Below are 24,360 nucleotides of genomic sequence, written 5' to 3'. Positions count from 1 at the left end.
TACAGTTTTTTGAGTTTCTGATCCCCAGCCATATTAGTCTTTGTTTTACAAACTGTACCCTAGATAAGCAAAATGTGTGTGTGTGTGTGTGTGTGTGTGTGTGTGTGTGTGTAAAGGGAACAGAGAACTCAACCATATTGTTAGATACAGAAAACAAGCAAAAAAAGACCAAAAACAAAAACAAAACTATTCCCTAAAAGCAAGTGGACCAAGCAGACACCTAATTTGAATAAATCTAGGAACTGGGATCTGTTTTTGAAGAATGTATAGGATCCTGCCCGAGTACATAATGGGAAAACAGGCAAGTTTGAAGCACTGTTAACACTGAGAGGTTTTTGAGTCAGGGATGGCTTCCCAGGGAAAACAACATCTTAGCTGAAATCTTAAGAATGAGATGGAACTAGGGGCACCTGGTGGCTCAGTCGGTTGAGCATCCGACTTCAGCTCAGGTCATGATCTCATGGCTCGTGGGTTCAAGCCTCACATTGGGCTCTGTGCTGACAGCTCAGAACCTGGAGCCTGCTTCAGATTCTTTGTCTCCCTTTCTCTCTGCCCCTCCACTGCTCGTGCTCCTGTTTCTCTCAAAAATAAGTAAACATTAAAAAAAGTTAAAATCAGTTGGAAGGTCTGGAAGAAAATTGCAAATTCTCTTAAAATTCAGATATAGCAATTGATATGCATATATAAAATGTGGAAAGCCGTTTGCCATGGCAGCCACTTAATTACAGATGTAAATTATCATGGAGGCATGGATCCTGTATGTTCAAATTCCATTAACAAATAATCACGTTAAGTATGGCTCTGAATATTTACATGAGCAGTTCAGGTACTCTGTTTTAAGAGCTTAATGCAATGATGGTTTTCTAGGCTGCATTGCCACTTGAAAAGTAATCTGTATCTCGTCTGATGCTGTGCTATGGCATAGTCAGCCATTATTTATGAGCTCAGTTACTGTATACAGTCTCTCCAGTAGTGTTATTAAATGTCCAGGAATCAGTCTCTTTTTTAAAAGACAGCCCCCAGTACCAATGAAATCTCAAATAAACATAGGACATGAAGCCAATATTAAAAACTTTATTTAACACAAAACGCACAGTTGCTATGTGTTGAGAGTTTTGAGGCTAACCTCAGGGCCCTAGTGTTGAAAAGATGATGTGTGCTTCCCTGTAGGAACTATTTAACGTGATCTGGACCCTAAGACCTTTAGCAGGCAAGAGATTTACTTATTATCCTAAAAATTTCATAGCTCAACATTTTTTAAAGTGTCTTTTACTCTGCTATACACTGCATTTTATTTTGGAAGTTTATTTTGAATGATCAGTGTAATTTCGTTATAGTCAAACAGGAACTTTTTTTTTCCTTTTTTTTTTTTTTTTTTAAAGAGAGACAGAGGGGCGCCTGGGTGGCGCAGTCGGTTAAGCGTCCGACTTCAGCCAGGTCACGATCTCGCGGTCCGGGAGTTCGAGCCCCGCGTCAGGCTCTGGGCTGATGGCTCAGAGCCTGGAGCCTGTTTCCGATTCTGTGTCTCCCTCTCTCTGTGCCCCTCCCCCATTCACGCTCTGTCTCTCTCTGTCCCAAAAATAAATAAAAATGTTGAAAAAAAAAATTAAAAAAAAAAAAATAGAGACAGAATGTGCAAGCAGGGGAGAGGGGCAGAGGGAGAGAGAGTATCTCGAGCAGGCTCCATGTTCAGGGAGGGAGGGCGGGGCCAGGGGTGATGCCATGACCCTGGGATTATGACTTGAGCCTAAACCAAGAGTCAGAGGCTCAACTGACTGAGCCACCCAGGTGCCCCAAACAGGAGCTCTTTCTTAATCCTGCATGTTGGATGAATAATTTATCAAGAAAATATTTCATAAACTTTTCCCAGTTGCATGTAAATAGTTTAAAAAATAGCTTCTCACTTAGAATGAAAGTAAAACTGTATCAGTAATTCACAGGAAGGAATAATCTGAGTAAATTCTTCTTTACCTGTGTTTGTTAGGATGCATTTTAAGAGTTAAGGCTTTAGAAACTGGTGAAGTAATTTGCATTTAAATATGAATCATTGCTGAGAAAGACTTCAAGGAGGGTTCAACATGAGGGAAAGTGCATCTTATAGATTGTTTCTCCATATATTCTAAGGGCATCAGACAATTCTTAATTGGTGGTCATTAATTCTGAGTAATTATAACAGAAACTTCCTCTGGGGCCTTGGTTGTAAAGCCTCTTTGTGACAACTATGCTCTGATGGTCTTCCAAAGAATTCCCTTTATGTTGCTCTGTCATCCGCTGTCCACCCCCCAACCCGGGAAAAGTATTTTTCTTGCTAATTATAATTCCATGGGAGTGTTTTTAGTAGGAGACAAGTACCGTACTAGACCCTTCTGGAAGATGGTGGGAGTCTTAATAGAGCTTTTTAAAAAAATTGACACCTGATCCTTTTCTTCTCCTTCCCTTCAGAAAATCTTGGTGAAAAACCTCTAATGTTATTAACCCTGTAGGAAGATGACATGTAGACATAATCTGCATTACAAAGACACTGTGGTCATCAGTCAAAAACCCTTTCATTACCCGTGAACGCTTTGACCTCCAGTTCCTGACCTGGCTATCAAAGCAGAGTTATTAAATATAAGAGTTGAGCCTAGTCTGGCTTGTCCATAAACTCCTGACATTTTAAAATTCAGTGCAGAAAAACAATTTTAGATTTTGGATTCCAAAGAGAGAATTTGAAAGAGCCTCTTTACTCTTGAACCTATTACTTGCTTTTTAGAAAGGTGTCCCCAGCCTGACACAGGACCCTCTCCACCTCCCTTCCCTCTCCTCAGATGGGCCTCTTGCCCAGCAATTACTGCCTTTGAGTGAATCCTGGTCCACTCTGTGTGAAGGTTTCCACTGCAAAAGGTGCACAGCAAAAACGAGAAAGATAAGGACAGTGTAGTAAGATTTCTTAGAGCTGCATGTATTCAATTTATAGAACTGTCCTTCATTGTCAGATTACATCCTTCACTGTTTTTGTTTTAAAATATCCTTTCTTCTATGCAATGATGAGGAAAGAAGATTGTGGTTATTTTCAGTGTCCTTATATTGGCAAAATAAAAATATTGGCCTTCCAGTAACTTTTCTGGCTGTTATACTAGTGTGTGAGGTCCACAAGTGTGGGCAACACTCTTCAAGAATGTTAAAGGGTGTAGATTGTGTCTTTTTCACAGTTCTAGCTCTACTACTCAGAATGGGCCTCAGTAAATGTATGTTCACTGATAAAAACATGATCTGTGTTATGATCTGTACTAGCACAGCTATAAGTTTCTAGATATTTGAGAATGAGTAAAGTGTTTACCAGTGCTACTGAGCCCCATCCTGACATGACCTCTGCCCGCCTAGACAAGGCATAAATAATTAATGGAGCCATCACCTGGAGAACTAAAGAATCATTTCAGAACCGGCAAGCACCAAAACCAAATTCTGTTTTGGCTTTTGAATAAATTTTCATTGAGAACTTGAAAAACCTTAATGGGCAAAGTGATTTCAAAGGTATAGGTTAACCAAAGGTGGCAGTTCTTGGGCAGAAATCTTTGATTTGCCTTATAACTAATACTTAATTACTTGTTTATAAATACTATTCAAATGTCCCTGACTCTGAATGGCTAACTTGACATTTTGGAACTGAGGATAGTGGCCTGGCATCTGAGAAGTCAAGCAGGCTGGAATACCATTGCTAGTTAGCTTTGGAACTTGGGAGGCATGGGAGCAAAACTCTCCTTGGGTGGAAAGAAGGGTCCTGGGAGCCACCATCCTGGTGTTTGCACTTGTGCTAAGCAAGATTTTATGAGAGCCTGATGCCTAAGATTGAGGGCAATATCCCGGTCCTGTAGACACCGAGACAAGCAGATCTCTCACCAACACATGGTTAGCTTAAGCCTGTGATGCAGAGACAATGGCACAATGATGGAGGAGGAGGAGGTCAAGAGAGACAAAGATCATCAGCCATATTCTGTGGATTAAGAAAAGCCACCTGAAGGGGGTGAGATGGTTAAACAGTGGCTGACCTGCTGGAGGAGGATGTAATTTGGGGGCTGAGAATGCTCTAGGTGCTGTGTTTTGTCTAATCGGCTGTCCTGGGAAGAACGTAGGAAATGTTTTCTTGTGGATGACATTGTTCTGGGTGGATGTGCAGTTTTAGATGGTCCCGAATCATACAGAATCTCGGAGCAAAGACAAAAATGTGTATGGATTGTATGGCTTACATTTTTCCCCTCTAGTCCAATGGGGTTTATGTTTTGCTTGCAGTTTTCTCACACAGGTGTTCCACACCTTCAGAAGAGGACATCGCCACAGACTTGAAATTGTTCTCACTTGGTCACTAGGTTTTCCTCCTAGAAGCTTCTCTGGCCAGGGACAGCCATTCCCAAGTGGCATCTATATGGCAGTAAGGAGGTTGGTGATACTCAGACTGTAATGGAAGAGAAAGTCCTGTGGATGGAACTTCTTTACCTTTTGGTTGTCTTGCTGTACGGTTAGCAAATCAGCCTGTCCTCACCTTTTGGTGCAGTCTCCCTCTCCCCACCACCCCCTCACAACACTCCTGTGGTTCTCTCACTTGATAAGTGTTCCTCATCATCTGCTCTCTAACCTCTTGTAGGTGTAAGGAAGCCAGCCATACGAGTCTCCCCTCTTCAGCTGGACACAGGCTTTTGTTTCAGAAGCTAATCTCTGGTTTGCAGTGAAGCAGCAGCAGTAGTCTAGCACGAGGGCTCAGGAGTGGACTCTGGAGCCATATTGCCTGGATTGGAGTCCCAGCCCCACCACTCATTACCTGTGTAACCCTACTTAATTTAACCCCACATGCTTCCGTTTCCTCATCCACCAAATGATAATAGTGCCAACCTCCGAAGATTGTTAGAAGGACTAAATGAGTTAAAATGCTTCACCAGTGCCTGGCACATTATAGTGCTCAATGAGCATTAATGCTTGTCACTGTTATTTTTTTTTTAAGTTTATTTATGTTTGAGAGAGAGAGAGAGCACACATGGGGAAGGGGCAGAGAGAGGGAGAGAGAGAGAATCCCAAGCAGGCTCCGCACTGGCAGCCCAGAGCCCAATGCAGGGCTCAAACCCATGACCCCGTGAGATCATGACCTGAGCTGAAGTCGGACCCTTAGGCGATTGAGCCAACCAGGTGCCCCTGGTTGCCCTATTAAAAAGTTCTAATCATCCGTATAAACTTCCAACTTTAGTTATAGTTGTGAATGTGTAAAATGGGGAGGGTGTTTATAGCTTTAGCTCCTTGTCATCTTTACTTCGAATCTACTATTTTGCCATAGAAGACCTTTCCAAAAGGTTCTGGAAAAGATGTTAAGACTAGAAAGAAAACAGGAATAAGAAACGACTTGTGAAGTTGGGTCAAGAACACAGCATGTGTAGAGGAAAATGGCTTAAGGACTGAGTGTGGATTTGGGATAGGGATGGAGACACAGAAGCCAAGGAAAAGGGGCCACACTCCTTAGGGCTGTTAACAAGTTTACAATTGAATGGGAGTCCATCTGAGCCAAAACCAGTACTGTTCTTTTATGGGACAAATGCACATTATGTCAGAGTTAAGACTTCCCTTTTTTACTACCCTTGTTCTAGATAGTTTTCCAGATAGTTGGTTAACCCTATACTTGCACCTTAAAATTTCATAGCTAAAATTGTTAAATAAAAAGTACACTTCGGGGCACCTGGGTGGCTCAGTCTTGATTTCAGGCCATGTCACAATCCCAGGGTCGTGGGATCCAGCCACAGGTCAGGCTCCATGCTGAGTGTGGAGCCTCCTTAAGATTCTCTTGCTCTCTCCCTCTGTCCCTCTCCCTTGCTCAAATGCTCTAAAATTTAAAAACAACAACAAACTTACTTTTCTGCTTTCTTAAAACAGTAGAGAGAACCTAGTGAAGCCTTGTATCGTTACTGAGAGCAATCAGTACAGAAATGTCTCGCACAGTCCCTGCACATGAGAAGTATACAGGTTCATACCATGATGATTGGGATAAGAATAGCTTGGTGACAGGGGCTCCTGGGTGGCTCAGCTGGTGGAGCGTCTGACTTCGGCTCAGGTCATGATCTCATGGTTCGTGGGTTCAAGCCCCACATCAGGCTCTGTGGTGACAACTCAAAGCCTGGAGCCTACTTCAGATTCTGTATCCCTAATTCTGTGACCCTCCCCTGCTCACACTCTGTCTCTCTCTCTCTCAAAAATAAATAAACATTAAAAAAAATTGTTTAAAAAAAAAGAATAAGCTTGATGACAGATTCAATGGGTGGGAACTGGAGATAGTCTGATACAGTGTGCCTTCTTCATGATGTATGTTTGCCTTGGGGTACTGTAAAAGAGAAGTGTCTTCACCTAGTAACAGTTGATGACCCACCAATAGCCATTAAGGACGGCCAAAATGACTTCCGACTGTCATCATGAAAGATGATTTGGGGAAGAATTAAAATTTAGACAGAAGAGACAGCTAAACATCTAGGTAAATGTTAACCAGCATCCCTAGGTTTGTTGTAAATCACCCTGTACATCAGTTGTTGTACCACATGATGGTTCCAGACTTAGAGGTAAATAACTCAACATGGTATTCCTCTCCTGGAATGCACACCACACACATCAGATGCTAACATGTGACCCTGCCTTCTGGGCTGCTGATGAGGTGTGGGCTGGGGGGGGGGGGGGAGTCTTTTCCTGGGCTAAAGAGCAGTTCTGTGTTCTCTGCCTTCAATTCTGGCACCTTCTGTCGGTCTTTACATTCTCCAGACTTATGCTGCTTCTAGGTACCACCCTTACCTCTTTGCAAACTGCCATGGTCCACTTCCTTCATTTACCTTTGTATCCCTCTGCCTTCTGTCACCTGCCATTTTTCCTGAACTTCCCCAGGTTTATCCCTGCACTGATTCCCTCCCCTCTGGTGTCTTGGAAAGTTCCCACAAGTCAGCCACAGCTTCGCTGTCTTTTTAGCTGTCCTCATTGCAGCCAGCCATTGTTGGAAACAGTTTCAGAGTTTTGAGGCTAAACTAAGGATAACTGCTAGATAACTGAAAATCTGTTACATTTAATTGGCTTAATACCCTTTTCTTTGTGTTCTCTCAAAGAACATCATTTTCTATAGCTAGAAAGGAGGTTTTCCTTGCCTGCAGTCAAGTAAAAGGCCAGTACCGTGGTTTGGACCTTGTGTGGGTTTCATTAGTAAGTATGGCTGTTGTGTTGGCCAAAATTACCAACACCAGAGATCCATGTTATTGACTGAAGCTTTTCTTCCAACCATTTAAAAAACTTGTCAAGTATATTATATTAGTTTTCTTTAAGATGTGACATCTGCATCACAGCACTGTCTTTTCATCCATCCCACAAATATTTACTGAACACCTTTTATATGTCTTACATTGTTCTAGTCAATTGGGATAAAGAATAACCTAAGTTCTTTCTCTTCATGCAATTTACACTGAAGATGGCAGAGACACAGTAAACCAAATAAGTAAATTATTTAGTATATTAAAAGGTGATGGATGCTACAGAAGAAAAAAAGGTGTAGCCAGGGTAAGAGAGGTTAGGTATGCTGGGATGATAAGAGGACAGATTCTAATATGAAATAGGCTAGTCAGCATAGAATTCAGGGAGAACAGATTTAAAGACTTAAAAGGTGATAAAGGAGTCAGCCCTATGGGTAATCAGGAGAAGGAGCTTTCCAGGCCCAGAGAACAGTTAGAAGGCAGGCTCATAGGCCTTGCTGATAGAGAGCTGTGGACTCTGAGAGAAAGAGCAGAGTCAACAATGATGCTAAGGTTTTTGGCCTGAGCAGGTATAAGAACTGAACTCCTATTTGCAGATATGAAGTCCACAGAGCAAAGATAAGCTTGTGAAGTGGGAAGGGACAAGAGTTAGGTTTGCACATAATTTTCAAGTACCTTGTTAGACATCCAAGTAGAGATCAGGTAGACAATTGGATATGCACATCTGGAGATGAGAGCCTAGAGTATTTAAAGCCATGGGACCAAGTGTGATCAATGAGAATACAGAGAAGAGGACAAAGGATTGAGCCCCGGGCACTCTAGAGTTAAGATATTGGAAAGTTAAGGAAGAACAGCAAAGGATGCTGAGGAGAAAAAGCCAACATGGCAGATGAGCTAAAATTCTTGCAAGGAGGACTGTTTTGCTTTAATCCTTTACTGTCGGTACTTTTTGAACTTGTTGATTGGAGTTCTCCATAAGCCTGGAATGCTCTCTGAACGGTGTCCTAGAATGGGGCTGGGATACTAGAAGCCAGTCAGTCATTCTCTGGTCTTACTTGCCTTGCTTCTTGTTAGAGAGATGGCTGCCTTGGAGAAAGGGAATGAGGTGTAGGGGTGTGGTGTCAGGGGCAGCCTCCTGGCATTATGCTGTGGTGAACTGAGCTGGGTCCACAAAACCTGGAGCCAGGCCAAGCTAGGTCCACATCCCAGACCTCTGAGTCACAGGGTAGACCTGAAAGGGGTCCCCAGCTGTGTTCCTAGAAGAGTCAATGGCTATTTCAAAGAAGTAAATTGAACTCTTGACCTCTGTTATCCAAAGTTAACTGTGACACACCCATCAGGTTTGTGGTAAACGCTAAGACAAAATTGTGATGTATACTAAGAAATAAAATTTTCTGCCCTCAAGGGGCTCAGAGTCCTACCAGGGTACTGCTGTATCCTGAGGGCTGAGTATAATGACTGGCACTGAGGAGAGAACTCAGTAAATAGCTGTTGAATAAATATACAAAAATAACAATGCGATAAAGAGCTGAAGAGGAATATGCACAGGGTAGTGAAAGCACACAGAGAATACCATTCTGGCAGGAAGTGATGACACATGTTTCACATGGAGGGGACATCTGAATTGGGGGACAGGGGATGTTTCCAGGTAGATGACTACCCAAGGGGTCAGCAGGAATATAAGGTCCCTCGTTCAGGGAATGGTGATATGTGTGGTGTGACCAGATTCCTTGAGGATTACTGGCCTAAAAACATTTAAAGCCTATGAAACCCTACATGACCCCAGTCCTCTACCCCTGCTGTGGCCCCTGGACTGTGTCGGGCAGCAGGACAAGTATATGGTATATACTCAGCACACACTCCCCGTGACTTAACTCATTAGAACCCACATTTATCTAAAGCTGGTAAGCCTACTGTCAACTATCTGCTGTGTGCTCACTCTCCAGAGATTAGGATATTTCATAGCTTTAGAATGAGCTTCTTGATTACAGTGTAGTAGAGGCTCACTGTTGTGTCCCTCGCTGGGGGCCTCGCTACAGGTTGACAGTAGCAGTAACAGATGGCCTTCTTTTCTTCCTGTCCTTAGAAAATTGCTTTGCAAACTAAGGTCTAGCCTGTCTTGGCAGTTTTGTCTAGAAGCCTCTCTGAAGAGGAGGTAGGAATGTGATGCCCAAAGACCCACTTTTTTTTCTGTAGAGGAGGAGCCAGCCTTTGGTTCTGATGTTTTCAGCCCAGGAAAAATGGCTTTCTTCCACAAAAATGGTGGGTGACCCACAAAAGACAAGAAACCTTGAGTCCATACCCTTGGCCAGTTGGTGGTGAAAGAGTGACAATTGTGTGGTTGATCTTGAGGGAAGGAGGTGATGCTCTAACAGCCAAGGAGAGACTGAAACAGCATGGAGACTTTCTTCACTTCCTCCACAGACTAAAGAGCTATGGTTCAGACTGGGCTCCCCCATTCCTGGCATCTCATAAAACGTGAGGTAGTCATCTTCAGCTCAAGTAAAGTATTATTTATTATATTCAGCAACTCCTAATCTTTCTAAATTTGGGGGCTTGGCAGGATTATGGAGATGTTTGTCTTCCCACCTAAAGGATTTCCTTAAAATGTACATTTGCTATCATTATTTGATTCCAGGGCAGTAGTCCAAAAATTACATAAGATATACAACTCTGTGGTTGGTCTAATCACAGTCAATGAATGTGGGTCACAAAGCAAGAGGATGAGGACTTTACTCTTCTTGGTGCATTTCATTCATGTTTTTTTTTTTAGAACCTTCTAGATTTTAGGCACTGAAAATGCTGTAATAAGACATAGCTCCTATCCTCTTAGAGCTCATGTAGTTTAATTATTTGAGTTAAATCCAAACCACATGTTTAGGTTGACCACAGAGACTGAAAACTCATATGCAGCAAGATCACACGGCTGGGAATCCAGGGTTGAATCTGAAAGCTCCATCCAGGTAGGGGTAGATATTACTAAAACAGCAGAGGGGCGTGGTGGGCATTGCATTGTGATAGCTCTTGTGATACATCATGAGAGAACTGACACCGTGTGGTTGGCCTCACTGGGCTTGTCAGGGCTCTGTCTCCGGCCTGTGGTGGCGTCTTGGGTAGTCCAAGTAACTAACCACCAGTTTCTTTTCATTTTTTTTCTTCCCCAAAGTTAAGTCATCCCCAGGTGACCCCATGATGAGCAGATGCTGGCATCTTCTAATCCTCTTGGGGCAACAAACTGGGAGGCTGCTAGCAAGAGAGGAGATGGGGTACAGAGATGAGGATATCTTTTATAGTTGTAGAAAATGGTACCTTCTCTGGTACGGTTCTAACAAGTTGAGCCATGGCAGAGGTTATCAGCCCTCTGAGTGACTTCCTGTCTCTTTCAGTGCTGTTTTCTTTGGTCGCTGGGCAGTATCATTCTCCCTGCTTTTCTTCCTCCCAGCTGGGCCAATCACTGCTCAACCAGGCACATGGGGAGATATGCCAGTCAGAAGAAAAGCAAAGGCCCACTGGCCCAGTCCCTTTCTCTATCACCCCTCTCCCCAAACAGTAATGCTTTAGGGCAAGGTGATAGACCCCAGAGACAACTACGGGCTGACCTAACTTCAGAAACTACTTTTTTAATAGCGGCAGAGGAAGATCAGACCATTTTCTGGAATGGCTCTTATGTTAAACTCACTCCAGAGCACACTTCACCTGCCATTTGGTTTCTAGCTATAACCCACAACCAAGCTGAGTGCCCCTGGGTGGTATACTCCAAATTGAGGACCAGAAGAACCATTCCCAATATGCAGCAGACTTGGTAGGTCTTACTATATTCTTCTGCCTGTTGTCTGACGTGCCTGTTTAAGACTTTAATTCTGTCTCATTAGCTGGTATCATTAAGCCTATTTTGAAGGTCAGGGCTTAAGTTTGCTTCTAAACACTGGGATTCACAGACCTGCAACAGGACAGTGTGACAGGATAAACCAAAAACCAAGAGTCGTCATTTCCTTTCCTGCTGGCACATTTCATTCTTATTGACTGGTATCTGTCAAGTTTTTTTAAATGGTTGTCACGGGATGCACCATGGTTTAGAGATATTTTATTACAGGTTTAACTATGTTCCCAGCACTATTCTGAGTCCTGGCTTCATAGTGCTTAACCACATAATACAAAAGTCCCTGCCCTCGTGGAGTTTAAAGTCTAGGATGGAGATGGAAACAAAGTAAAATAGTAGGTTGAACTACATTTTATGTCCATTTTTGTAGGTCACAAATGGTCAAATATTGAAAGTTTCATATGATTCAAAGTAATATATTCTATGTTAGTAATCATAAATGCTAAGGAGAAATAAAGCAAGGACAGGGGGGAGATACAGGGTTGGAATTTTAAATAGATTGGAATGGAAGGCCACACTACCATGGTGGCATCTGTAGCCTAAAAGCCATCTGGAAGGAAGACACTGCTGGGAAGAGGAATAGCAAGTGCAAAGGCCCGAGCATGGGTGGATGTCCGTGGAAAAGCCTTCTGGCTGGTGAGGCTGGAGCAGAGAGCACAGGGTTACAAAGGCAGGCAGGGGTCAGTTTGAACAGGTAATAGGGAGCTGGATGACAGGGCCTTGAAGGCCAAAGAGAGAAAGAGAAAGCTGGATTTTACTCTGAGATGGGGAACCCCAATGGATCTGTTTCTCACTTTTATTAACAAGCAAAAAAAATCTGTTAGAGTGGTGTTTCAGTGCTAAGGAATGCTTGTTAGGGCCCAGGCTGCTCATAAGATGCACTGGGCCTGAGAGCAGTGGAGTTAGGACATTGTAAGGTAGGGACTAAGCGTGGCAGTCACTGGAGAGGGCCACCTGAATCATTAAACTTTCTGGAATTCCTTTGGTAGAGAGCCTGTGTGTAAATACCAGAGAGAAGAAAAATGGGACTTTTTTTTTTTTTGCTTACCCAGAGGCCCACTGTTTCCTTTGTTTCAATGAGATGTAGGTCTTGCATTTTCATGGCATTAACTGTTAGTAACCACTCTGATGAGTGTTGAGAGGAGAGATCCCAAAAGCCACGGCGAGGTACATGGTAGCCATTTCCCCCCTCTGAGAATCTGGTTCAGGCCCTCTTGTGTTTGTCTAGGCTGGCTGCCCTGGGTGGCAGCCTGTGGTTTCAGCACAGATGGCACCCACCGGGGCTTGCAGAAATACCAGGGCCCACTTTTTTTTACCCTCCCACATGGACTGCCCTGTGGGCTTATAAATATTCAAGCTGAGGCTTTGGACAAACTCATAAGCATGGCACCCTTCTATGTTAAGAAAAGCCTCCCTGCTGTCCTTATTCACAAATTGGCCAGTAGCTGCCACAGGATTTTAAGCTGGGCTGATGCACTTCTAGAACCTTAGCTGAGCTATTAGAAAGGGGGAACAGCTAGAAGCACTAAGGAGCAGTGTTGGAGTGAATGTTTGTGACTGCTTGGTGAAGAGGGATCTGATAGTAAAATAAAGACTGTATTATTTATTTTGAAACTGCCTACTTCCCACAAGGATCTGAAATAGCCAAAGTAAGGTATTTTTTATGTCCTAAAACCAACTCCATCCATGTGTAAAGGCAAACTCTATGCTTTCTGTCTTGATCATATTAAAAAACATTACTTACGCGGCTTAAGCCCAATAATAAAATGATATACATAATTAATATTTAATCAGAGCCACAATTTAAATATGAACACTCGGGTCTTTTATAGGGACAAGCAGCTAATTAGGCTCCCTTGCCTAGAGCTTGACCATAGAGCCTCCATGCCAGAGAGTCTCTGAATCCTTGCAGAAGTCTCAGCCATGGTCCCTCACCATTTCCAGGGTGGTAACTTAGTACCTGTGGGTGGAGACTACCAAAGTTCCATGTTCCTTGGGTGAAGTTTCCTAGGGAACGAGATGGAGATTAATCAGGCTTTATCATAGGCCCTTTGAAATACAAAAGAATTTGCTCAGTAATTTTAAATCTCCCCAGCTGAGTAAAGTATGTTCTGATGGAGGAGAGTATATATATTCTTCCAAGGTTATTAAGTTGTAGCTTGGGTTCTCCCCTCCTCCCCACCCAATTACTACACCTTTCAAAATATACCCTCAAAATTGAACGAATTTGCTTATTCATAACTGGTGAAGTTTAAACTGCTTTTATATAGGAGGGATCTGCCAAAGGCTTTCACCTATTGTCAGCTGTTAGTCTGTTCCAGTTTTGTTACTGCCATTACTATTAGGGACATGGAAAGTATTTTTTAGGTGCTTTTAACATTCACAACTATTTTATGAGTTAAGGATTAGCCGTTTTACAGGTGAGGAATCATAATCAGACAAAAGAGATTTTTTTCCAAGGGCACCAGTCTTAAATGGCAAAAGCTTGGGTTCAAACCTCTATCATACCCTGAACTCAGAGCTTGTAACTATTAACTGACCTACCTCTTAATTTACTGAGTCTTTGCTAAGACCTTGCATATTCTAGAGTACCAACACATTCTTCACTGGCTGCCTGGCCTTATCCTTGGGGGAATTAGCTCCTTTCACTTACGCATCTGACTGTGGAGGGCATTTCTCTACCTACTTTCTAACACTCTGACCTATGGAGAAATAAAGGGTTGCAGGGTTGGAAAGACTTCATTTTTGAAGCACCCTTCTTCAGACAGTGAACAGAGGAACCAGTTCCCTCTATTCCATCCCTGCTAGAAAGTCCTCTAAGGCCTCCAGAGTAGAACAATGGAATTAATTAGGGAAGCAGGGATGGTCAGATCCAAAATCAGACATGAAATGCCATGCTTGGTGAGAAGATGTCATCATAGGATGAAGACAGAACTATGAAAGTTGTGATCTGTGGTTTGAAACGCAGCCCTTGATCTTGTTCAAACCTAATACTACCACAGGTTCAGTCACGTTCTTTTTTGTGGGAAAGTTGCTGTAATGACTTGGAAGCTTTGGTGTGGTAAACTCAGAGAATTTCAGTAAAGGTAGGAAGACAGAATTTAGAACCAAGATTAAATGAGGATAGAATTGCCACTGCAAGGTATCTGAAAAAGCTTTTGGGGGATATAAATTAGCAATCTTGATTATACAGGTGTCATTTTGCAGAGAAAACTTTTTTTCTCCTGCCACATAAAATAAAGCCATCCTCTTGCGGCATTCTTTCTACCGAGAAAGTTTCATTAGGTAAGATTTGGGGCCCTCTCTTGCCTTTGTCATTTCAGGTTCTGGACTTCCTTATGAGCAGCTTCTGGCGTGGGACTGGCAGCCAGGGCTAGAGGGGGACAGGCAATGCACTCACTCTCTCCCACAGGGTAGACCCCTGAAAGTGATGGTCTCCTTACACTTTGTCTCACTTGCTTTGCCTTAGTCCTCAACTCCTAGAGCTGGCAAGAGAACTCTCAGTTACATAGCAGTGAAGCCATAAGGAACAGGAAAATGGACATTTAATGATAGGGTGGTGGGGTCAGCAAAGTGGCAACAGAGCTTATTAGTGTCTACTCAGGGCCAAATTCATTTAAAAGCATTCTAAAAGAATTCAGACAAAACAATTAAATTTGCAGTGTGTTTTTTTTTTTTTTTTAATGTTTATTCATTTTCTGAGAGGCAGAGAGAGACAGAGCATGAGTGGGAAAGGGGCAGAGAGAGGGAGACACAGAATCCAAAGCAGGCTCCAGGCTCTGAGCTGTCAGCACAGAGCCTGCCGCAGGGCTCGAACTCACGAACTGCAAGATCAGGACCTGAGCCACCCAGGAGCCCCTGCGGTGTGTTTCTAAATGCTTATATAAGTATAGAAATCTCTGACTTGGGTATGCAGTCGGTTGTTGGTGAATGCCAACAAAAAGACTCCTCATAGGCTTTAATTCAGGTTAAGATCTGGTCTCTTGCAATTTAACCATGGTTCTGTGTGAATTTCCTTAGAACAGGGGTTGGCAAACTTTTCCTGCAAAATTCCAGACAGTAAATAAATATTTTAGATCTTTCTCGCCCTAGGGTCTGTAGAAATTACTTACTCTGCTGTTCCAGCACCAAAGCAGCCACAGGCAAAGTCCATAAAATGAATGGTCACAGGGTATGTTCCAATAAAACTTTATTTATAGAACCAAGTCCGCATTTCACTTGTGGGCCCTAGTTTGCCAATGTCTGCCTTAGACCTATAGGAAAATGCTCAGTGCTATAAGAGCTTTGTGGGAAGAAAAAATAACAAGTTTGATTTGCTTTTCTAGAAATTACTGAGTTCACATTCCAGTACGTATAAAAGAGGCTAAAAATATTTCTAAGAAAGGGATGAGATTTCTTGATCAGGTCGGATTAGTTGCGTAAAATAGTCCCTGACACTTGATATTGCAAAACAGATGCCATCGCCCAAAGCAGGGAAATCAGTAACAATTACAACCTATCTGTACAGTTATTCACTTTATACTGTAAAGCCAGGGGATGTTCTCACCTGTCTTCTCTTCTGCCCTGCAGGACTGTTCCTTATTCTGGGTTTGATACTCTACCCTGCTGGCTGGGGCTGCCAGAAGGCCATAGGCTACTGTGGACACTATGCATCGGCCTACAAACCCGGAGACTGCTCCTTGGGCTGGGCCTTTTACACCGCCATCGGAGGCACAGTCCTCACCTTCATCTGTGCTGTCTTCTCCGCACAAGCAGAAATTGCAACCTCCAGTGACAAAGTACAGGAAGAAATTGAAGAGGGGAAAAGCCTTATATGCCTCCTTTAGTTTGGAAGAGACACAAATGCCACTTTCTGCCTATGTAACCTTGTGAAACAGCACCCCTCTGGTTTCATCATCTGAGTCAAGTGAAGAACTAGCCTTTATCTACCAAAGCCTACATTCCACAGCCTTGAGCCTTAACAGGACCAATGAGAGGCAACAGTCAGCTAAGTGATGGCACTCGAGGACCACAGTGCAAAATGTCAGAGATGGAATATAAAAATACTGCACGAAGCCTGACACAAGTTGACAAGTCTGTCTGACTCCATCTTCCCCAAGGCTCAACAAAGGATAATGATCTAAACCATTAAGGCCGCAGTTCTTCTGGTAACAGAGGAGATTGTGAGCTAGATTTTCAGGCTATTTTGAGATGTGTTTCTGCCACAAGGCTGCATGCCTGTGAGCATCTCTGCCTCAGAATGAGGTTTGGGGGTTGGTGTTTTTGTCTCCTCCTAGCTCTTCCAAGTTTTCTCAGAGACTAAAAATGAAGACTGCATACTTACTGGGGATAGGGATGTGTGCTCAAGGGCATACAAGACACAGCCTCTTAATTAGCCGACGTCAGTGTGGAATGCTGTTATGGAACTTATTCTAGGCTGAATTCCAGAGTAAGGTAGATCTATTGAACTGTAATTCCAAGATTTTAGAAATTTGACTAAGGAAAGAATAAGGACTTGTATGATCATGAGAATAAAGAAGAAAATCCTGCTAGTGAAGACAAACTCATTCCACTTCCCAGCAGTCAGGCTAGCACCAGTACTGGCCCAGTCTCCTCTTCCAATGGAGATCACATGTTTTTCTCCTAGGGTTAGGATTGAGCTTTGACTGCCAAAGGAAACCTCACCCTGTTTCCTCATTCCAGGAACAGAGATCTCTAGGCCAGCTGTGGCTCATTCAGATGTACAGTGGAAGAACTTGCCAGAATCTCAGCACTTGTGGGGAGACCTCTTCCCACTGGTAACCATGTGGTAATGACATTCTTTGCAGGAAAAAAGGAGTTAGTCATCTAAGTCAAGTTTCTCCAGTTACTGGTATTGATCCTGAAAGCAGACTAAAATAACATTAAAATTACTGCAATGCGTAATTTGCATCAAAGGCTTCATACCCAAAAATGCACAGAGTAGAAAGTTAATACAAAAATGAGAGTGAAACCAAGCCTAAAGCACCTGCCTATAACTGTTAACTGTTTACAAAAATAATGGAACACCACTATTAAAAAGGATTCAGGAGACTTTAATCTAGTTTCTGTAAGTTGCCAATAAAATGGATTGAGAAAAATGGTATTAGCCATCACTTTAAATTTACTTTGGAATGATCTCAGTGGCAAGAACCCAGTTGGGTATTGCCCCAAGCTTCAGAACTGCAGAATGATACAGAAATTTAAGCAAGTGGAGTTGGACCTGTGAGATTTCTGGAAGAATTAAAAGGATAGGTCTATTTGGGCTTATGAATCTGCTCACGTGACAGCTTGCTTTGTTTTGAAAGCTTAACAAATAATTTACTCTGCACCTGCTCTGTGTAAGGTATTGTATTCTAAGTGCCATCAGGCATAGAACCCTGATTCAGATTTTACGACCTTGCCCCAGTGAATCATCTTCAGGCTGACTCTAAAACCATGCCTTGGTGCAAAACAAATAACTGCTTTATACGTAGATGGAATGGAGTGACTGAAGTTTTATTCCCTTCTGGCCTCTGGTCTATACCACAAATCATCCTATCACACAAAAGCTAAGGGCAGGAGGGGTGGTGGTGTAGAACCCGGCCTTAATGAGTTCACCAGTGTTCCACCAAAGTTCAAAATAAGCAAGATGCAGTCCTAGGACTTCTTTTGAAAAGAGAAGGGGTAAATAGGTATCCTCATAGCAGCCCTCGGTACAGCCTCAGGAAACAATCCTATCGAACACCACACAGAAATAGGTTACGGCAGCCAATGGACAGGGCTCCTGTCCCTGACTGTGCATTTATATGCTCTCACCAAGCCTCAATGCCCATAGTAACTACTTTTTAAACCTGAGCAGTAATTTTCATAAAAAAAAAAAAAAAAAAAAAGAATTCCTTTTATCAGAAGATTCACTCTATTTTTTGCTGTAAAAAATAGAGAACCCATTTCCTCATTCCCTAACACTAATTTTATACTCTAACTTTCCTTCTTACAGACAAGTTCAAGTCCTAAGCCCTGACACTCCTCTGAGCATGTCCATCATCCTTACTGTCTGATTGCTCTTCGGCTTAGGTGGTGATGTATATCTGGAACACCCTGATAACAGTAGTCACAAGTGTAAACCTTACTTGGCCAGTGTTCTACTCCCATCAGTCTGAATGCTACAGAAAACAAAGCACATGCACACACACATAACCCCAAACCACTAAAAACTACTTAAATGCTGACTTAGTAATCAGAGATGGAATTTCTCTAGCAGAGACAGAGTAAGAAGTAATGTTGGGCCTTTTAAACCTTCAGTCCATTAGCTAGGCTTTGGGGAAAATGGACCATTAAAATCATGCTAGTCTACACCAAAACTGTACAGCTGTTTAAAAACCACTGAATATGAGGAATGTGTTGACCCACACTTTGGTAATTAATATCAATCACCTCATCACCTCAGTCTCAAAGTCTAATACACCTGGACCATTGCTACTACCAGAAAAGTCTTATTTATTTTTGCCTGCATCTGCGCTTAAAGTTTTGTGATGGGCTGGGCTTCTCAATGAACTCCAAGAAGGCAGAAATATCTGCCTTGGATTCTGTGGATTTTTTTTAAACCTGTGTGCTAATTCAACAATGTTACATTCATTGTGTAAGGGTTTTTGTATAGTTTTCAAACCTCTGTGGTGTAATGATCTTTGTTAAACATGTAAAGTGCCATAGTCTTTTTTTATGTGTAGCATATTTAAAAAATATATATGTATATTATACATACACAAGTCTGTGTGAAAGATGTGCAATAACAAAGGTGTATGTATGTTTTGTTTTTTTTGGAAACTGGACAGGAGTCAGAACAGGGATTGTTTCTGTTTTGGCAAAGGAGAGGTAAACATTTTTTGCCTTCATGGCCTAGTCATTAACCCGTAACAATTTAAATGCTACACAAACCGATGTGAAGATAAGACTGGTATGGAATCATTTATTCCTGGGTCTAAATTAAAACAATCACTAGATTTATGTGAAAATTAAGCCAGCGCCAGGCCCAGTGAATGCTAGTCTTTCATGTGAAATGTGAAGCTGCCATGTTGCCTTTTCTGTTAGTGTGATAACTAGTAGCTGGTACATAATCACTAAGGAGCTATTTCTTAACACGCTTTGATAGACCATGTTAATGCTAGACCACTATTTAAGGGCTGCTCTCACACCTTTGTAGCCATAAGAGTCTGGCTTAGAACAGACCTCTCTGTGCAATAACATGTGGCCACTAGAAATCCCTGGCCTGTATTTGTACTGGGGCAGCAATGACTCCCAAGGGCCAAAAGAGTTAAAGGCATGACTGGGATTTCTTCTGAGACTCTGGTGAAACTCCTTCCAAGGCTAGGGGTTCATTAGGTGCTTTGGAGGAACTCAGCATCACTTGATATTCAGTAGCCACTTGAGCCAAATAGAAAATTGTATTTACCGCTAATGGACTCAATTTGAGCCTTCAAATTTGTGGTTATCCTATTGTATTGTAAACTAATACATTGTCTGTCTAGCATTGATTAGGTTCCTGTGCATATGTATTTCACAATGCCCTCCCCTCCCCAGATCTTAATTAAACCAGATTTTGGAAACTCATCCTGATTCTTTTCAAGTTTAAGTCTATTGGTTTCAATGGGATATATACAAGTTTCTCAAGAAAACATCTACCAGTCAAATTTTATGATAAACCCTAATTTAGATGTAATATTAACAATAGGAAAAAATATTCAGGTACTTTATTCCATTCACTAGTAACATATATATCCCTACCTTAGGTTAGCTTTAACTTTAATATTAAGTACACATTTCTTCCTTGGAGAAGCATCAATATAAATGGGGGGGGGGGGACTCTCAAATACTATAAAAAATATCTTAAATTTTATAGTAAATTTAAGAAATATGAACATGCTTCTAAGTATTACAAAGGCTTTACAAAGAAATATGTGTAATAATGACAAGGAAGAAAGTCAGATGAAGGGCACCGTCTCTTCCAATATGAAAAGCCAGTTGTGGAACAGTTCCACATCCACATTTCTTGAAGGTAATCCTGCCCATAACAAGCCTTATCAAGAAGGAGAATTCTAATTTATTAATTGAAAGATGACACAAACTATTTCATAAACTCTGATTCAACTCTCCATATCCCATGAAGCACTTATCTGACAGAATAAACAAAAATGGCTATTTCTTTTCTGATTGAGGACCCATAACAGCTGAAACAACATTTATGCTTTGGCTTCTAAACATACCTGAAACCTGCTAGGTTTCTGATAGAAGTAAAAATTAAAAGCTGACAAAATTATTCGAATCACTCAAGAAAAAATATTCCAAACAAGTTATCTAAATATCTCAAGCAAAATTGGAAATTTTTGGTTGCTTTTTCAACTATCACATCTTTAACCCAAAAGAGAAAGGACCCTGACTTTACATGCCAGCAGAAGCTGGAGAATCCTCATAATTGCTTCCCATTTCATCCTTAGTTTTTACCTAGCAATTCTGCTACTGGATCAGCTTCTCATGATTGATCTCTCTGAACACTACATTCAGCTTACTCCTAGCTCTCCTTAAAGTCTTTGCGTAACATTAAAACTACCTAAGAACAGTCATGACTATCTTGGACATTTATTTTTAAGTGGGTGTTTTCAGGAATTTCCAATAATTCACCATCTTTTCAACTCTGCAACACTAAAGGATAAAAACAACACCAAAGCAAACTTTTAGCCTCCTCTTCAAAGCAGCAAGAACCAGTAACTGTCTTTATTTCAGAGTCCATGTCAGCTGCTTAATCATTTGGCTGGGGCCATGCAATTGCTGTCCCTACTACTATCTTCTTCCTTGCAGCTTCTTCCTCACCACATAGAGTTCTACAAGATAAGTCTTTAAATTGTAAACTGCTCATTTTGCTGAGGAATACAGGATGTAGATAAAAGCATAAATAAGAGGAAGCAGTAAAACCACATGGGAAGGAAAAGTCAACCAAATAACATGTAGATATGTGCAGCTCTTTGGTTTTTTATAGTAAAATATACAGAAAAATCTAACATCTATAGGCAAGCAGTCAACCAAGTGTCCAAGGGGGATACCACTTTGACCTATCCGCAAGAGAACAAAGCCTGAATTAAGGCAGGTGATGGTGAAAACTGTAAGATGAATTAGATAGGTTTTGGAAAAAAAAATGGACAGCTTGGTGACTAGTCAGAAGTGGGAGGGGGTGTGGAAAGAGAGGAAGAGAGAGTCCAGAGTGACTTCCTATTTAAATTGGGCACTGGGTGAAAAGTGATGCTGTCGCCAAGATTAGAAATCCAAGAGGAGCAGAAACAGTAAAGGTGGGAGGGTTCAGCTTAGGCTGCCAGTGGAGAAGTCCTGTGTGCAGTCCGGAAAAGGATATGGAGAGAAGACCAAGTTATACAAAGAGATCTGGAAGTCATCAATACACACGATGGAATATAAAAGTTCTTAATTGCTGTGCAGTTTCTCTGTGCAGGTACTGTCTTAAGCACTTAATATAATTCATTTATTCATCAAAACTCAATGAAAAGAAAATTATTCTCATGTTACAGATAAGTTGTTACTCAAGCAACTTAAGTTAAATAATTTAGGTTAAAAAGCTACAAAGTGGCAAAGCCAAGGCTCAAAGACAGTTTTGACACCCAAGTCTATATATTCTCAAACAGCTGTAGATTCCTTCACCTCGAAGGTACATGGTGAAAAGAAGGCCAATACAAACCGTGGGGGAACACCAACATCTCTGTGTAGGTAAGTCTCAGAATAACTTCCAAGTACCACTCCAAAAAGACCGTAAGCTGACAACTGACAAAAACTGCTATCTCCTCCCTTTTCAGAGAAAGACCTGGTAGTTTTTCATACCTTTGAAGACGACACCACATGTCTCAATTCACTCAATCCTGAAAAAGGCCACTAAAAGTTCATTAGGTATATGACAGCGGTAATACAAATAGTGGTTTCATAGTTCTTATTTTGTTATAAACAACCTCTCATCCAGGATAAGCAGCTATTATTATTAGCTAAAAAGCCCGTTTTCTTCATAGTTAACCTAATAAGGATTTGACCTCAGCTAAAGTTTCTCCAAACATAAACACAAATGCCAAAGACCATTTGGTAATGGTACAGCAGGTACTCACCCACACATCACAGAGCCAGGCCTTGATGTGGAGACTTCAAAAGTACATGCTGTAATTTTTTTCTTGGTTGTGGATTTTTTTTTCCTAGAGTCCTAGCCCTAAAGGATGGATATGAATTATGGATATTAATGTGAAAAAATGGAAAGGGAACAAAGTTGGAAAGAAGTGGTACCATGGGGCAAAGATCCCATATGTAACAGGAGTGAGGAGACACGGGTCTAGCTGCCCCTTCACCACCACTCACTGAGTGACTGAGATAATTTTCTACTCATCTATAAAAATGCAGCCAGTAATAGAAATTACATCATAGGTCTGGTGTGAGGATTAAGTGATGTATGTAAAGCATTTAGTATACTCTCTGGTATAAAGTCCTCACTAAATAAAAGTTATTAGATGAAAAAATTTTGAAGAATAACATAACTTGTTAAAACCAATCTAATTTTACCTAGAGAGCCTCAATGGATTTGCTACCTGAGGCCACCAATGCTTTTTCCATCCTAATTATCCTTATCTTAGTGCTTTCAGGAAGTGGAAGATTTCTCTGTAGATTCAGGATACATGGTCACTCCTATTTAGCAAAACCAAAAAACAAACAGGTTAGTGTTGAATGAGCCATCATCTATCGACAATGAGAATCTAAAAGAACAAACCTGTAAAACCTACTGGTGGCAAAGACTTTAGAAAAGAACATCCAATTTGGCAGAGTGTGGATAAAGACACGATTTCAGGGGCACCTGGGTGGCTCAGTCGGTGAAGCATCCGACTTCAGCTCAGGTCATTATCTCATGGCTTGTGAGTTCAAGCCCCGCATCGGGCTCTGTGCTGACAGCTCGGAGTCTGGAGCCTGCTTCTGATTCTGTGTCCCTCTCTCACTCTGCCTCTCCCCCGTTCGTGCTCTGTCTTTCTCAAGAATAAATAAAAAACATTAAAAAAAATTTTTTTTAAAAAAGGCCGTTTCATACAATACTGACAGGATATAAAGTGATAAAATTTTCTGGAGCAATTTGGCAATGGACAACAAAGGCCTTTAAAAATATGATTAAGTTTTGAGGACCCGGCTGGTTCAGTTGGTAGAGAATATGACTCTTGATCTTGGAGTCTTAAGTTCGAGCCCCACATTGGAGGTGGAGTTAAAAAAGAAAACGCTTATGTTTTGACCCAGCAATTTGCCCTAAAGAAAGAACAAAAGACTAGGCCCCCAAACTTAGGAACAATAGATTCCTTAATAAATTATTAACACAAAAACCTGAAAATGAGAACATAAAGGAACAACAGGACTTAGAAAAATAACATATGAGCAGCTGAAAACAATGAACAAAATAGCAATAAGTTAATAACTATCAATAATTACTTTAAATGTAAATGGACTAAATTCTCTAATCAAAAGACACAGAGTGGTTTGAATGGATAAAAGAAAACAAAACCCAACTTTATGCTGTCTACAAAAGATTCACTTCAGATGTACGGGCACATATAGATTGGAAATGAAATGATAAGATCTTCCACACAAAAATATACCAAAAGAGAATTGGCATAGTAATACTTATATGAGACAAAATACTTTAAAATAAAGACAGTAAAAAAGACAAAGAAGGGCATTACATAATGATAAAAGGGTCAATCCAACAAGACAACATAATATTTATAAGTATTTATACACCCAACATAGAAGCAACTAAACATATAAAGCAAGTATTAACAGCCCTAAAGGAAAAGGGAGACAAAGCAATACAATGAGGTAATAGAAGGACATTATAGTAGGACATCAACAAACAGATCATCCAGACAGAAAATCAATAAGTAAACATTGGCCTGGAATGACATATTAGATCAGATGGACTTACTAAATATAAACAGAGCATGCCATCCAAAAGCAGCAGCAAACACATTCTTCTCAAGTGCACATGAAACATTCTCCAGGACAGATCACATGTAAAGTCACAAAAACAATTCTTAATAAATTTAAGAGAACAAATCATATCAAGCATCTTTTCCAACCATAATGATACAGAACTAGAAACCAATTACAAGAATAAAACTGGAAAATGTGCAGATTAAACACTGTGCAACTGTGAACAGCCAATGTGGGTCGATAAAGTAATCAAAGGAG

The 24,360-nt window shown here is 41.3% G+C and overlaps 1 protein-coding gene across 12 annotated transcripts in view; it reads left to right on the top strand.

Moving 5' to 3' along the window:
* The window catches only part of LHFPL2 (LHFPL tetraspan subfamily member 2), a 178,049-nt gene extending 158,345 nt beyond the window's left edge, over positions 1-19,704 (top strand). For all 12 annotated transcript variants that reach the window (XM_030323565.1, XM_030323554.1, XM_030323632.1 and 9 more), the window contains one exon: positions 15,688-19,704. In XM_030323565.1, coding sequence (XP_030179425.1) covers positions 15,688-15,892 — 205 coding nt within the window. In that variant the 3' untranslated portion in view covers positions 15,893-19,704. The remainder of the gene's footprint in view (positions 1-15,687) is intronic.
* The last annotated feature ends 4,656 nt before the right edge of the window (positions 19,705-24,360 follow it).

The sequence above is a fragment of the Lynx canadensis genome, chromosome A1, assembly GCF_007474595.2.
Source record: "Lynx canadensis isolate LIC74 chromosome A1, mLynCan4.pri.v2, whole genome shotgun sequence".
Lineage (NCBI taxonomy): Eukaryota > Metazoa > Chordata > Mammalia > Carnivora > Felidae > Lynx > Lynx canadensis.
Note: the sequence above shows the minus strand (reverse complement) of the source record. Positions and strands in the feature narration are given on the sequence as shown.